Source organism: Terrapene carolina, unplaced genomic scaffold, assembly GCF_002925995.2.
Source record: "Terrapene carolina triunguis isolate 2854851 unplaced genomic scaffold, T_m_triunguis-2.0 Scaffold194, whole genome shotgun sequence".
Taxonomy (NCBI): Eukaryota; Metazoa; Chordata; order Testudines; family Emydidae; genus Terrapene; species Terrapene triunguis.
In genome coordinates, this window is record NW_020664545.1 from 6,476,122 (window position 1) to 6,491,771 (window position 15,650).

The window sequence follows — 15,650 nt, forward strand, 5'->3', positions numbered from 1 at the left end:
CAATGTGCATCCAGACTCCATCCTCTTCCTGGACTGCATCTTCCTCCTCCAGTCTGAAAAATTCTAGACTGCCTATGCAACTCTCCAGCCTGTTCTGGATTGTGCCTTTCCTCCAGTCAGTGTAGGGTTCGGGCACCTTGGTTCTGCCCAACGTGCATGGGCTTTCCTAGCCCTCTTTCCCAGCGCTAGCCATCCGTCTTTCTCTAGAATGGCACGAAATGGACTGCGGTTTACAGATCTCCATTCCTTGCTGCTGTCCCATGAGTTCCTCTCCCCAGTTTGTGAGGGGCAGGACTTCCCCGCTGCCAATATTGGGTATTGTTCTCTACCCTGGAGACTGGAGGGAGTGTTTGGGTTCTAAGAGGCATTGTTCTCTTCTCTCCTAGGAAGGGGGCGTAGGTTTTATTCTCCCTGGGGGTGCAGTGCTTCTCAGTCTGGGGGGGGCGAAGATGCAGTCATCATCCATCATCCCCATCCCATAGGTTGCACGGATTGCATCGTTGGCAGCCTTGCCCCTCTCCCCCCCTCGGCTGGGGCATGGTCCCTGCCTCCCTCCCTCTCCAGCGTGCGCTGACTGCAGGGTTTGCAGGCTAGCCGCACTGGCAGCCCCTGGGGCAGGGTCCCTGCCTGGTTTGCAGCCCCAGGCAGGCATGGCCTCCCCAGGGACGGGTGCCTGCCTCCTCGAGGCTGCAGCTCCGCGCCGCGGCCGGCAGGTGTCCCTGTGGAGCGGCTCTTTGTGGTCCTGATGCTGCCGCCGCTGGCGGCTGAGCCCTTTCCAGCTGAGAGCTTCTTTCCTCCCCCGTCCGCTCCTGCCGTCTGCAACCTGCGCCGGGCTCGGGGAATGGCCAGACTCACCGAGGGCGAGGCGAGGAGGCAGCCGCAGCTCCTGCAGCCCAGAGCCTCCCCCATGAGCAGCAGCAGCAGCAGCTCGGACCCCCCCGCGCAGCCGGACAGCATGAAGGACCTGGATGCCATCAAGCTGTTCGTGGGGCAGATCCCCCGCAACCTGGAGGAGAAGGACCTCAAGCCCCTCTTCGAGCAGTTCGGCAAGATCTACGAGCTCACCGTGCTCAAGGACCGCTACACCGGCATGCACAAGGGTGAGCCTCCCCTCCCTCAGCATCCTCCTTTCCTCCAGCCATCTCCCTGCCTCATGTCTCCCTTCTCTTGCCTACCCTCCCTCCTTCCAGCTTCTCCTCCCTGCCAGCCTCTGCCCCCCCCCAACTCCCAGAGCCCCCTCTGCCCCCCTGCGTCCCCAGCCCCTTTCTCCTCCCCACCTCCTCTCCTTTCTGGGGCGCTGGCAGATTTCAGCCCCTGCCTTTCATTCATTTAGGCTTTTGACAGGAGCTGCCTGGGAACTTTTAATCCCCCCTCACAGAATTACATTTGTAAGGTTCACAAAGGGGCCCTGGTGGCTTCGACCCTCCTCTTGCTGCCAGGCTCAGACTATCAGACTCTCTCTCTCTGCTCTAGCCAGGCTTGGAGCCACAAAGAAATGGGGTTGTGCCTGGGTCTGGGGAAATCGGTGACATATCGTTAACACTTCTTCCAATGCCTTCTGGGCCCGATGCCTTTCCTTGTTGATCTCGCTCCTTTTCCCAGGTCCTATTCTGGCCAAAGATCTCCTCCCAAAGAAGGGGAATATCCCCTCCCCCCTTTATACTCAAGTTAATTTAGGGTGAACCATTGGATGATTTCATAGATGAACCTCATTCCAATCCCTCCCCCCCTCAAGATTATCGACCCAAGATGCTGCAGTAACATTTCTGTGAGCTGTAGTTTTTTTGGTCCACTACTGTAGAATATAGTAGTATAACAAGAAGAAGGAGGAGGGTGTGTGGAAGACCCCTTGAAACCTTAAGACTTATAGAAAATAGCAGCCACGTTATAGCTTTGAAATCACGTTATCTAGCTAGGCGATATTTATATAGTGCTAAAAATGACTCTCTTTATACATAGACGGTTATAGACATTTACTGTACAGCACCATGCGTATAATGGGAATTTTGTTTGAGTACATTCAATATATACCAGTAAAACTGTTTATTGTGAAACTTATGTCTGCGATTATAGCCTTCTGGTTGCTCATGTGTGGGGCTCTCCTAGACAATGATATTTCAGTGTACATGAATGATATACACAGTCATCTTTTTACAATAGGGTAAATGGAGAAGTTGGATTGCCACCCCACTTCCCCTTTCCAGATTTGGGGGAATGGAATTGGAGTGAAGGAATGGTAGTGCTGGGGACAGCCAAGCGGTGGTTGTGTGGGAAGGTACCCAGGGTTCCCCTTGTCCCCCTGTTCTGCCAATCCACCTCAGCCCCAGCCTGCCAAACCCTTATTCTAGTCCCAGGCTCCCCTGACTGAGGGTAGCAAGGAAAGCTGTGTCACATAAATAATCCAACGCCCCTTGGTTCTAACCTGCAGCATCCTCTGCTCTCCTAACCCCCCACCCTCTTCATAGCTGTGCCAGTCCCTTCAGTCCTGATTTGCAGCACCTCTGTATTTTGCTATTGGGCCTGGTGACAAGCAGTCATGACAAATTGCATGGCTGGGTTTTTTTATGTGGACAGATGTACAGGACAGACTAGGCTGAGATCACAAAAACTCATTGCAATTAAGGCCTGGAGCAGATGTGGAAGCCGGTCTCCAAAGTGGAAGACCAGCAGTCCCTGGACTATGGTACTGAACCTCCTACCAGGCTATAATGCTGCAGTTTTTAAAATCTGCACAACAAAGATTATAAACTGCAAATCTATTCTTCACAGCAGTATCTAGAGTGGATGAAAGGCCATCCTGAGCTTCTGATTATCCTAGAAGCTTTAGCATGCCAACAAGTTTTGGAAAGCATGTTGTTTAGGCTGTAATTATTATTATTTTTTAAATCGGATGTTTTAAAAGCTTGTTGTTTTCAGAGTATCAGGTCTGTGGCTTGAATCCATGTCCACCCTAAGCCTGGCCCTGGGTAGATGTTTCCAAGTTTAGAATACTCTGATCACCACCACTAAAGGGATGGTAGAGAAATCAAAGAACCTGTTTGTTGAAAGACCTGACACAGGTTGTGGAAGCCCCATTGCTTGACAGGTTTAAAGCTAAATGGCAGAGACCGTGCAGTAAATACCTTTAAAGCTGTCAGCAATCGGCCTGGCCATCTATGCCCTAAAATGATTTGTGGTGTCATGATATGGGGGTTTTCATTGGAGGGAAGGGGAGCCCAGATCAGTTCTGATGCAGCTGGTTTTGAGTTTAGGGTGTAGCTCTGAAAAGCAAAACACCCTATAGCTTCAAGTGCCAACATTCCTCCAGGGACATCTGATTGTTGCCAGCCCAACAGAGGAAAGGGTGACAAAAGGAAGTGTTATTAACAGAAGACAAGTATCTGTCCAAACAAAGGGCCAAATTCAGCTCCAGTGTAAAGGGGGAATCATCTCCCATTGAAGCCAATAGGAGCTGCGATGGCTGACTTTAGCCCAGGGAGTGTTGCTGTCTTCAATCAGGATTTCAGAATAAAACTGTCATCTGTCTGTGTGTGCGCGCACGCGGGTGTCTCTGAACAAACCTGTTACCATCTGACAGCAACCCGCCTTTAAAACACAGCGAGGAGGTGGATGGGGTGGGGGCACGACGCAAACGCACATTTCATTACAATCGACATGTTAAATATAGGCTGCGTTTGTAGGCTGAGGTCAGGCTAAAGGCAGATTCCAGGGATCTGCTGCTCAGATATGGAAATTAGAGGGGGCAGCGTTGGTATTAGCCAAATCCTTGTGACATTAACTTGCTGCTAAACGCAGGATTCGAGTAGGCCCCCCCCAAAAAAATCCCTCTGGCTTTGACATTTTTGAGAGGATACAGGCGTTGCTGGGATGTTGTTTAGCTCTCGATGCTTCTTTCCAGGGAAAGACATTTGAAAGTTCAGGTTATCACTGTGGTTGTTTCCAGGGCTTCTGGGTTCTTCCTCCTTCCCTGTTTTATACAAATAGAAAGTTTGGGTTGATTTCCTTGTATCAGGTTTCACCGTTACTCGTTTTTCTGTTATTATTGATACCCTCGCTTATAAGGTCGCCATAGGCGTGGAAGGTGAGTGGACTTCCCGTGGCTTAAGTTGGGTCGTTCACCTCCCCAAATAATAACAGGGCTCATCCCTCAAGTTGCTGAACCTCCACCGGCATCAACTTCAGTGGGAATTGAGGACGGTCAGGATCTCATAGGCTTGGGTCCGGCAGGCACCTGCAGCTGCAAAGAAAGGTAGGGGCTGGAGGCTAGGTGCCCAAAGTTTCCTAGCTCACAATCAGTGGAAGGCCGGGGCCATCACCCATCCTTAGAGCAGCAGGGCACCTTACCTTTCTCGTGGGCTCACATTCAGAGCTCTCCTCACCTTCCTTTACTGTTGAGAACTGACAAATTCACTGCTCTAGGAGGGTCCTTCATTCCTGTATAAGAATTAGTGCCTTAAAGTCAATGCTATTACGAAATGGTTATATATTCATATTAGTGGCTGAATATTAATGCCTCAGCAACCTATTCGGTAGTTGATATTGCTCCAGTTCCCCCTGATATTATTCATGATGCAGTTTTTCTATTTATGTTAATGATGGCAGATATATTTGCATATTAATGGCAATATTTGTCATCGAGCTGCTATTTCCATGGGAAGAGCAGGGAAGTGTTTTCACATACGCTGGGGGAGGTGGACGAGGAGGGGGAGTCCGATTAAAATCTTTGGCCTTAAATTCCAGAACTGGGCTCACAGAGGTTTCTGTGAGAGCATCTGCTGCGTGCTTTCCTGGGTGGATTTCATGACGGAGTCTATGGGAGGGGAAGGAGAGAGGCTGTGAAGCATGAGATACCGAACCGGACCCCAGGGAGGAAATGGCAGAGGAACAGTCTAAACCTGGGTGTGTGAATAGGCAGAGAGTGCCATGGTTTGGCCATGGGCAGAGGAGGCAGCAACACCCTTCCACCGCTGTGTTTTCAGCTCATGTTCCGTGTGCTGGTAGGAGTGGGGGCTGCTTTATAAACCTGACCCCTTATGCCAGGTTGACATGCTTAAGACCGTTAAAGAAATCAGTGGGATTGATTATGCAGCAATGGAGGCCTGAATACTCCCTTTCCTTGAGCCAACCAAAGATCTGGAGACATGAGTCTCAAACATACCATTAGCCTTTATTAATACAGGCATTAGGCTATCGGTGACAGCAGTAGCCGTTAGGATGTAGCCGGGGCTCGTCATTCCAGTAGCCAGTGCGGGAGGAGCCAGCCATCCTTTGCTGTGATCCAGCCAGATCTCGCAAGCTAGACAAGGTTAGATCGTGTTGGGATGCTGATGTCCCTGGAAGACCTCGGCGCTACAGGAAGCGTTGATGGTGTCACACAGTCTGGACTGCTCTCCCCGCTATCCGTACTAAGCCTCTGGCTACAGTTGGGATGCTGACTGCTTGTCATCATTAAAGATCCCATGCCTTGCTTTATAAACGTAAGGCAGTTAACCTCTCGGTGCTGACCACATTTGAATGGTCTGCCTGCGTAGCCCCCACCCTGCTGTTTCAGTCCTATACCACATTCCTCACTTGCTGCCCCAAACTTCTGTGTATTGCCGCAGGCTGTTCAACAGCTGCTGCGTTTCAGGGCCTGATGACATTTTCTCACCTTATCTTGTTGTGAGGTTTAACTAACGTTTGTAACGTGCTTCGAGGATCTTAGACAGTGGGTGCTGTAGGGCAACCGAGTCCAATATCATTATTAATAAGCACTCCTATAGTAGCATCTAGTGGACTCCTTAACATTTCAGCGTTAGTGCCACACAGCGATGGGCCATCTCTGATCATCTCAATGGGGGCTGATAGCCTGGCCTGGGATTTCCTGTTGGATGCTCTGAGAGCATTTGGCTAGCGGGGGCAGGAACGGGAAGTGTTGCTGGATTCTCTTCCCAGGGCTTCCATAATAACTAGCGGCAGGACCACAGAGTAGTTCCTGCATCCTAGGGGCAGGGTTTCTTGGTCTCTCCACTCCTCTCTTGCTCTGCGTATTTGAGCCGCTGGTGGGTGGTGCCATACTCCACACACGAAGTGCTGTTCTATTTATTACACCCACAAGCTAGCCCTGATCCAAAGAGTGGAAGGGGTTTGGTCAAGCTGTCTGGTTCGAAGGTTAATTTAGGAAAATCAGAGGCTTACCTATACCATCTCCAGATCAAATTCACAGGTGAGTCTAAGGCAGTGTAATGTCTCTTTTCCCACTGCAGCCTAGTCTACGTGAGGCCACGTACTGGCAGATTCTCCAGTGTTTCAGCTAGTGGTAGCAGAATGGGAGAAAAGAGTAGAAACCATGTATAGCAAAGGCTTCCATGGCCAACAGCATTTTTAGCACCACATCCTGCAGCCCCCGTCTGAGCACGGTTAGCTGACACGCTGTTAAAACCGCCTTCAGCCGCGTGAGCCCTACCCCTGGTCGTGGTGGTGGTGGGGGTGTACTGGCCTTAGCAATGGTGGGAAATGTTACCCGAGAAAACCTAACGTCAACTGGCTTAGTCTTCGACTCACCCCCACTGATACCTCTTTACACATCGCCTCCGACTCTGGTTTTGAGTGGGTCCCTCCTCAAATCCAAGGTGGTCATCTCAGACTGAAGTTTTAGGAACCAGAGACACCTGCCTTCCACAAGGAAAATGGGAACCCTGACTCGGGGAGAGGAACTTCTCTGCTCCAGATGTCTGTTTTCCTACGGCTTTGTTACGTTCCCCAGGCTCTCCCGAACTCTGAGTCCAGACCGAAGGATACAATGCAGCTGGAGTTTTACTGGCGATGGCATTGGGGGCTGTCGCTCAGGAATCAGTTTGCAATCGGCCATGTCTCTCTAGGGACAAGGGGCGATTCTCGTTTCCCTGACAGTTACATAATAGGGCAGCAAGGAATAGAACATCCTGGCAAGATCCCCCTCAGCGTTCCTGACCAGGACGTAGGTGCAACTGAAGTAGAGAAAGCTCCTGAACCGCAGCAGTGAATCCTGCCTCCACGGGTTGGGGCGAAATGATCAGGGACTCCTAGGGGCCCTGGGAGTGGATGGTATGGTAAGAAGAGCCTTTTCAAAAGGATGCTGCTGAGCTGGTGCCCCCCAAAAGGCAATGGTGCCCCCCCAGTTTGGAGCACAAGAGCACTTAAATGGTTTCAACAGGCGGCCCCAAATCTGTTCCAGCTGTAAGTAGGGAGCAGCAATAAGGGGGCAGCCCTGGAGGGAAGTGACCATCTGTGTAGGAACATTCAGCATTTAGTATTATAATGCACATGTATAAAGTGCCTCTCACCTTGGTATCTGGGCTTAATCCTGCTCCCACTGAAGCCCTTGGCAAAACTCCCAGTGACCTCAGTACCGTCAATCCTCTGCTTGCAGGGCCTCACTTGCCATTTCCTCCAAATCAAATTACCAAGGGGCTGATTGGATTGCAAACATGTTTAGAAAATGTTTTCATTGCTGCTTTTTAAAATCTCCTTTATCCTAAGTTAAAAATAGGGCCTGAGCCGGCAAAGTTTGGGCTGCAGATCCTGATGTAGGTTCTGAACTTAGCCAGAGTCTGGGGGCTGGTTCTGTCTAGAGATGAGAGGGTTGGTGCAGTCCCACCTCTAGTTAAAAAGCCAACTGTAATAACTTGCAATCAACTGGTGACCAGATGTCCCGATTTTATAGGGACAGTCCCGATTTTTGGATCTTTTTCTTATATAGGCTCCTATTACCCCCCCACCCCCATCCTGATTTTTCACACTTGCTGTCTGGTCACCCTAACTGGGACAAAGTGCATGGGTGGGGGAGAGGGGCAGGGTGTGTGTGGCCGGGAGGGAACGGGAAGGAAGCAAATTAAGTCATCACTGCAGAGAAACGTTGTCCAACAATGTGATTTGCGCCATCCAACACACAGTTATAACAGACACCCCTTATCTGTGTCTGATCCGCTCACACATACTTATTCAGATAACAGAGAGCTTATTTTTTTTGGAGAGAGATTGATCTATACGTTGCAGTTCAAATAAATACAAAAAGGCGGCCAAATCTGCCTATATACATTCCAGTGAACTCCTGTGTTTCGTGGGTGGTGAGCGTGGAGGGAGAGATGAACAGCTGGCATTTTACCCTACAGATAGAGGTAGAGGGGGAAAGGCTTTTTAATACTGGTTCGGAGAACTGGGTACTTTAAGAGGCAAGCAACAAAATCTAATGTCCATGCGGAATTAGAGGAGGTGGGGGAAGAATGCATGGCGATAGTCTATCCAACACCTCCATACTGCTGTGACAGGTAGGTTAAAATGTTAACAGCGAAGGTAATTAACCATTGGAACAGTTTACCCAGAGTCATGGTGGACTCTCCAACACGGGCAATTTTGCAGTTAAGAGGGGATGTTTTTGTAAAAGATCTGCTGTAGGAATCCTTTTGGGGAAGTTCTCAGGGAGGTCAGACTAGAGGAGCTTATTGGTCCCTTCTGGCCCTGGAATCTATGACTCTATGAAAATGTTCCAGATCAATAGACATTTTAAGTATAACAAGAGGTTAATTTCAGTGCTAATTAAAACAAAGTGTTTCGCTTAGTAAGTCCCCGGTTAGCTTTGAAGGCAGTGCTGTCCAGGAGAGAGAGCACTAGACACGGATGCAGAAAACCTGGGTTCTATACCACATCCATTGATGAGCTTGGCCAAATCACTTCCCCGCTTGGTGCCTCGGTTTTCCCCCTCTGTAAATAATGATACTGGCTTTCCTTTGGTAAAGCAGTTTCAGATCTATGGATCTAGCTAATAGGGCTGTAGTGTGAAGGAAGAGGAGGAAGAAGGTCAATGCTATTCGCCCCGAAACGTGTGTAGAAGGGGGCATATATGTTCATAACCAGATTGGGTGTTGGCCATCATGCAGTTGCAGATGCACAAGTGTGTCCGTGAAATTGTTGGACGAGGATTGCTCAGGGCGTTGGCAGCAGACTGTTGAGTCTGTCGCCGCTTGGTTGGGAGTTCAAATCCAACCCAGGCTGGCAGCGACTGGAAATTGCGACATGCCATACGATTGCTGTTTGGTGGTTTCTGTGAAATGAGTTTGATCTCAGTCCAGTTCTCACTGAACAAATACCCATGTTGCAAAAACCAGCACAGAACTTGGGCCACCGCGATTATACTGCCTTTTCCCCAAGGCACCTCTAGCTTGGGGTGGGGGCATCGTGATTGGCTAGTTTGTGGAAGACTCACGTGGTCCTTGCCCATACTGTACCCAGTCTGTGGAGAAAGCGGGCTTCAGTCTCCAGGTACCTATCACTAGTGCTAAATCCACACACAGATACCTGAAATATATAAGCTAGAATAAATATCGGGCTGTAGGTCACATGTGCAGTGTGGAAGACGTAAGAACCCGAAGCTGAAGTCAATGGGAGTTGTGAGTGCTCGCCACTTCTCAGGATTACGTCTTGTGCAACTGGGCTTTGCAAATCCCATATTTTAGCTGCCCATAGAAATAACTTTCTGGCTTTGCGCGTGGAATTCTGTGCACTAGCCCTGCTAAAATGGGCACCTCGGCCCAAATCCTCATCTCCTGGCAGCTAGTTCCCCATTGACTTCACTGGGATCAGGAGTTAGGCCTTTAAAATGCACTTGGAAAATCTAGGTCTACAGCTGCTGGCACTTTCCATAATTCTCGCTCTGCCTCCGTCTCCAGAGCCTCCCAGTCGGCCAATGGGGGTAGGGGTACTGAACTGGGAGTCAGGAGAGCTAGGATCAGTTCCCAACCCTGCCACCGATCTGCTGGGTGACCTTGGGCAAGTCACTTTCCCTCTGGTTCCCCTCCCGCACTTTGTCTTGTCTTGCTAGATTGTAAACACTTAGAGGAAGGGATAATCTCCTCACTATAGGTGTGTAGAGCACCTGCTCAATGGGAGCCCAAACTCAGTTGGGGCCACTGGTTGGTACAGCAATACAGATAATTATAATACACAATACACAGACACAAGCGGACGCAGGCTCTCTTTGAACATGCAGGTTGAACAGGCCCTGCCCCGTAAACTTGGGGGGGATTTTCAAAAGATTCTAAATCACTTCAGCAACCTCAGTCCATGTGACTTAGGTGCTTAGGAGCCTACATATGTAGGACTTAGGCTCCCAAGTGTCTAAGTTACTTTTAAAAATGGGACTTAATGCCTAAGTCACTTAGGCACTTTTGAGTATTTCACCTTTGGTCCACATTACAGCTGTCAGAGGAATGGGTGGATTCAAAAACCTTGGGATACTTGTCAGCCTGTGTTTTCACGAAGGATCCCGCCAGATACTGCATTTGGCATAGGAAGCGAGTGTGTGTGTGTGTGTGTTTTTCCCAGTCCCGTGTTCCTTAGTTAAATTAGTTGCTAATCTTGAGACCGAGCCTGGCACGATGCATCCTCAATTCAAAGGCTGGGCAAGGAGTCTTAATTACCTGTCGGATATGTTTAATATTCATGTGCTGTTTTTCTAGCAAGAGCTACAGAGCCAGGTATAATTTGTTTAGCAGAGGCAATTTATTGGATGCAGAATGTAAGGAGGGCAGCTTAATCTTGTTGCCATATGTGGGATAAGGACACTCGAGTGGTGATTGTTCTGCAAAGTTTGCTTCAGCATGGTAGAAAAATCATATGAGTCAATGTGGGACTCTGGGGTGGCTGCCAGAATAGACACAGTCCTGCAACCCTTACCTGAGTTTGAATCATTTCAGACTAGGCTGGGCAAAGCGTGGGAGAATCGATTCAATGCTGGGGTGTAGAGAAGCTTGTTGAGATTGGATTGCAAGATCAGGCCTCTTATCTGGGCCAAAGCCATGTGAGTGGAGATCTGTGACACGGATTGGCACTGCGGGTTATCCCTGAAGACATTTTGTAGCAATCTGAGAGCCCTAACTAACACAGGGATGAATCCTGCCTTCGTACAGGACAAAATTTGCCCTGTAATTAAATGCCAATGGGACTGGGAGAGAGAGGGGGGGCATATGCATTCCTGTATTGGAGTCTATTCTTCAGTGCTTTGCCCAGCTTTGTCTGAAATGACTCAAGTGACGGGGCTTCCGGCTCTTCCCTGGGGAGATTATTCCACAGTCTAATAAATCTCTCTGATAGGAAACGTTTCTTGATAACCAGCCACATTTTTTCATTGCTCAGCTTCATCCCGTTTTTCTTAGCATTGCCACCTCAGAGCATCCTAAAACAATCCCTCTCTCTCTCTCCGTGGGCATGATACCTTTTTAATAAGTGTAGGTGGCTAGCCTCTCTCCCCCTTTCGTCGTGATTTTAGCCAAAGATGCTGGGTCGAATCTGGAGTCAGGCCTTCAGGCTCTGATCCTTATTTGGCCCTTTTAATCTTTCTTCATAAATCAGTCCCTGCAATACTGGTAGTGCTTGCTTTTCTCTGAATTTCCATCAGTGCGTGTGTATGTGTGTATGGTACGGAAAGCCAGGACTGCTCTTGCTACATCGTCTCACTGCTGCCGTATATTCCCTTCCTGCTCCAGGACAAGATACTTCTGCATAGACAGCCTAAAATCGCATTCCACTCCCATCCACCATGGCATGCTGGTATCTAAATTGCTGCCTGCTCTGACCCCTTAGGTATTTTTTGGAATTGCTGATCCAAGCCTCACCCTCCCATTGAATATCTGTGTTTCAGGTTATTTCTTCCACTGGCTGTGTCAGCTTGCATTTCTCCTGCCCGCGATGCTAACCCATCTGATCCAAAGCCCACAGAGCCTTTCCCTTGACTCCAATGGGCTTTGGATGAAGGCCCACATTTTTCAAGGTATTTAGGCCCGCGGAACAGATTTAGGAGCCTACGTCTCATTTTCAAAAGGGGATTTAGCCAAATCCCTTTGAAAAATGAGACTTGAGTTCCTAAATCAGTTAGGCGTTGCAAAACTGAGTGCAGCCGTGCGTGCCTAAATACCTTGACAAGGTATCTGGCCCAGGTCACTATGCCCCTTTATATTCTTTATCTAGTTTCGTTCCTGGTGTTTTACGACACCTCCCAATTTAGTAACATCTGCACCTTTAATTAACAAGGCTTCACCCCTTCTTGCAGGTACTTAATAAAGATGTTAGATAAAAACTTGGGCCTACCAGGGCTGCCTGCATGCTTGACTCCTCCTCTCTGAACTCAGTATAGGAAGGTTAGAGCAGGGGTCTGTGTGCTGGGTGGGGGGATGGCAATGCACATAGCCCATGAACCCATGGAATGTGTTGTTATCGTGGATATTTTGGGGGTGGGGTTGGGGAGGATTTTATGTTGTTACATGGAGGCAATTGTGTGTCTAATTTGGCATTTGCTGTCTCCACCGCAGGTTGTGCATTTCTCACATACTGTGCCAGAGATTCAGCCATCAAAGCCCAGACTGCGCTACACGAACAGAAGACTTTGCCAGGGGTAAGTCCCGGTGGTTGGTGAATTATGATCTATGGGTTTCTTGGCTTGAGCTGGGCCGCGAACTGGAGGGAGCACTGGCTTTGATTCCTTTTTCTCTCTCTCTCTCTCTCTCTCTCTCTCAAAGAGGAGCTTGGTCTGGTGTTTACAACAGGGAGCTGGGAGGCAAACCCCCTGGGTTGGATTCCTGACCCTACTAGAGGCTTATTGTATGACCTCAAGCAAGTCGCTTTGCTCCTCCGTGCCTCAGTTTCCCCATCTGTAAAACGGGGTCTAATGCTGCTTACCCACATCACCAGGAAACGGTCATGTTACAGGGTGGAAGATGTGGCACAGGAAGCTGGTACTTTCTTTAGATGGGCAGCCTGTGAGGAGGAGTCAGGTGGGGCAGGAAATGAGATACGGCATGTGATGCTGGACCCTTTTCCCAGATTCCCCAAGGCTCCTTTGCACATCAGCTACAGCTCCTCGCACGTTTCCTCTGCCGGAGCGACTGGCCCGGTTGTTCAGGGCCGCGGTGTAGAGCCTGACGTGACGTTGAGCTCAATTACTGAGGCTGACTAGACAGCGGAGGAAAAATGTCCCTGCTTATACACAGACCCATCCCGTCGTTCAGAAGAGAAATCCACTGAACGGGTGAGACTGGGAATTCTGGACGCCTGTAGGTAGCCCTCCATACCCTGTGCCCTTTCTGCTGTCTATGGTCAGTATGAAACCTCTATGGAGAGACCAGAGGGATTGTTCAACATGGATACACTCTAAGGTGTGGGGGGATCAGCCCTCAGCTCACCCATATTCATGCACAGATTGCCCCTCTCTGTTGCAAGGCGATGCTATTGTTTTTTTTTTTTTAATTTTTGCCATCCCCATTTTCTGATGGTAGAAGAACCCTGGCTAGGCTGGGCTTCTTTTCTCCCTGCTCTGGGGTTTGAACAAGTGCGCTGAAAAGATTCCTTTGTAGGTGAGTAGGCGGAGGACTCGGGTACTTATAGACAGAAGCTCACCGGAGACCCTGAGCGCTTAAGGCAGCAGGATAATTAATGTAAACCAGGGATCTCTGGAGAGGGGTTAGGAATTCTTAACCATAACATTTCCCCTTTAACTCCTGCAGGACGAGAAAGCTTCCCTCACCTCCCCCAGCCCCTAGAGCCACCCGTAGTTTTTACTGTTCGCTTGCTGCATGGATCTGTGTTTGCAATAGGCAGGAAAGCTCACATGGCTTAATTACAGCTTAATGGAGTCTTTTTTGGAAGCTGTCATTGCTGTTATTGGCTGTGGGTGTTCCAGGTTATTTTAGGGCACAGATGAGAGCCGAAGAGAAATACATTCTTAAATATTATTTGACTTAATTTTCTTCGGGGGATAAGTTAGCATTCAGGATAAGGCGTAATAACTTTCCACAAGCATTCGCCCAGCATGGGATCTAGAGAGGGAGGAAGCATTATACCAGTATAGAAATTATACAGGTCATGGTTTAGTGCTGTAACTCAACACGCGGTGGACAAGAACTTCATCAGGACAGTAGCTGCAGAGCAAACACCACAGACAGTATAAGTAAGGCTCAGTGTCTTCCATGGTAGTCTGGGCCCTAGATTTGGCAGCAAGACCTGTGGATTCTGCTTCAGCTTCCTTTACACTCAAAATGGAGATTCCTAGTGAATGAAACCTAAAAAGAACAGGACGAGCGGTAGCCCCTGCGTTGCCTAGTGTGAGAGTAAGTGCAAGTTATTTTATACTATCTCCAGGTTTTGACAGAACTGCAGATTTTATTTTTGAATTGACAATGCAAAACTGCTTTGTCAGAGAAGCTGAAGGTTGTTGGCATCTCGATGTGAGGATATGTCAGGCTTTTGGTACGCGGGGGGCATAGGTAGCTGCTGGGGATTGTGGGAAATGCACACTTGCTGGCTGTCCCTAAACCGATCAGTATCAAAATGGTTAACAATTACTATGTCATCATTGGGCTTCAGGGTTAACGTTGGGATGAACTGGCCTCAGTGCAGGGTTCCTCTAACCTTAGCCAAAATCCAGAATTAGAGGGCTTCAGGTTCAGAATGAAAAGGGAGAGGTGGCCAAGGACAGAATATGGAACCTTTCACCTCCTGGTCCATGGTTCTAATATAGCCCATGTTGTGGTTGAATTTTGTTGTTGCTTGGTGGCTGTTTAATAGCCTGCCTAAAATGCATTTAGTTGGTTTCAGTCCACTTCCCTGTGGACAGCTGTCCAGATCTCAAAAGCCATCACCACAGTTGGCACAAATTGGCCCCCTGATTGGCTCTCTCAACACAGAGACCAGTGATTGATCTTGACCGTTAAGGAACACGAGTATTAATCTGTGGATTTCTCAGCCTGAGCTAGGGTTATAAGGTTGGAATCAAAGAGGAATGGCCTTGATTTGTTTTCTTGTAGCTCTCAGGAGCGCAGTTTGGCTAGAGTGGTGAACTGGGAACCAGGACTCCTGAGTTCTATTCCAAGCTCTGTTGCTGGTTGGCTCTGTGCCCTTGGTCAAGCCATTTAACCCCCTCTGGGCCTTATTCTGACTTACACTACAGCCCCTTTGCACAGCTCTGGCAGTGTAAGGCAGCCCTGGTGTAAATGGGAATCCAGCCTATGGTATCTCATCTTATCCATATGTAAAATCTATTGGGGGTTTATTCTGCTGTCCATCACTGTAGTATCCGAGCAGCTTCCATGTAAAACCAATAGTAAAGTCCACAGAGGACTTCCTGGAGTCTCGGGCAGTCCTTCCCTTTTGGGTCACAACTCTGCTTGCGGTAAGGTTTTTGATTTTCTTTTTTTTTTTTTTGGTGATTGGTTGGGGTTTACTGGACAGAAGGGGGGAAGCCCGTGTTGTGAGTGTCATTCGTATGGTGGCAAGTTGAAGAGGAAGGTTTTGCAGCATTTCTTAAAGATGGTCAGCCTGTGGGTTCACCTGGTCTCCACTGGGGGTTTATTCCGGAGCCGGATCCCCCTCGACCGAGAATGCTCTCGCGTGCTTTGATCTGAGCTCTGTGGGCTGCATTGTCCCAGAGGGGTGCAGCTGTCGCAGTGGTTCATGATCAAAATGCAGTCTTTAATGTAGCCGAGGCGTGATCAATGAATTGCTTTGAAAATTAAAACCAAAGCCTTAAACTGGATTCGGGACTGACTGGGAACCAGCGGAGGGCCTGGAGCGTGGGTCTGACGTCCTCATGGCAGCCTGAGCCATGGAGAAGGCCGGCAGCCACATTCTGTACCAGCCAGAGC

General features: G+C 49.0%; 1 protein-coding gene across 1 annotated transcript in view; it reads left to right on the top strand.

The window, feature by feature from the left end:
• The first annotated feature begins 841 nt into the window (after nt 1-841).
• The window catches only part of CELF5 (CUGBP Elav-like family member 5), a 57,233-nt gene continuing 42,424 nt past the window's right edge, over nt 842-15,650 (top strand). The window contains exons 1-2 of the mRNA XM_024221901.1: nt 842-1,100; nt 12,324-12,406. Of these exons, the coding sequence (XP_024077669.1) occupies nt 842-1,100; nt 12,324-12,406 (342 nt within the window). The remainder of the gene's footprint in view (nt 1,101-12,323; nt 12,407-15,650) is intronic.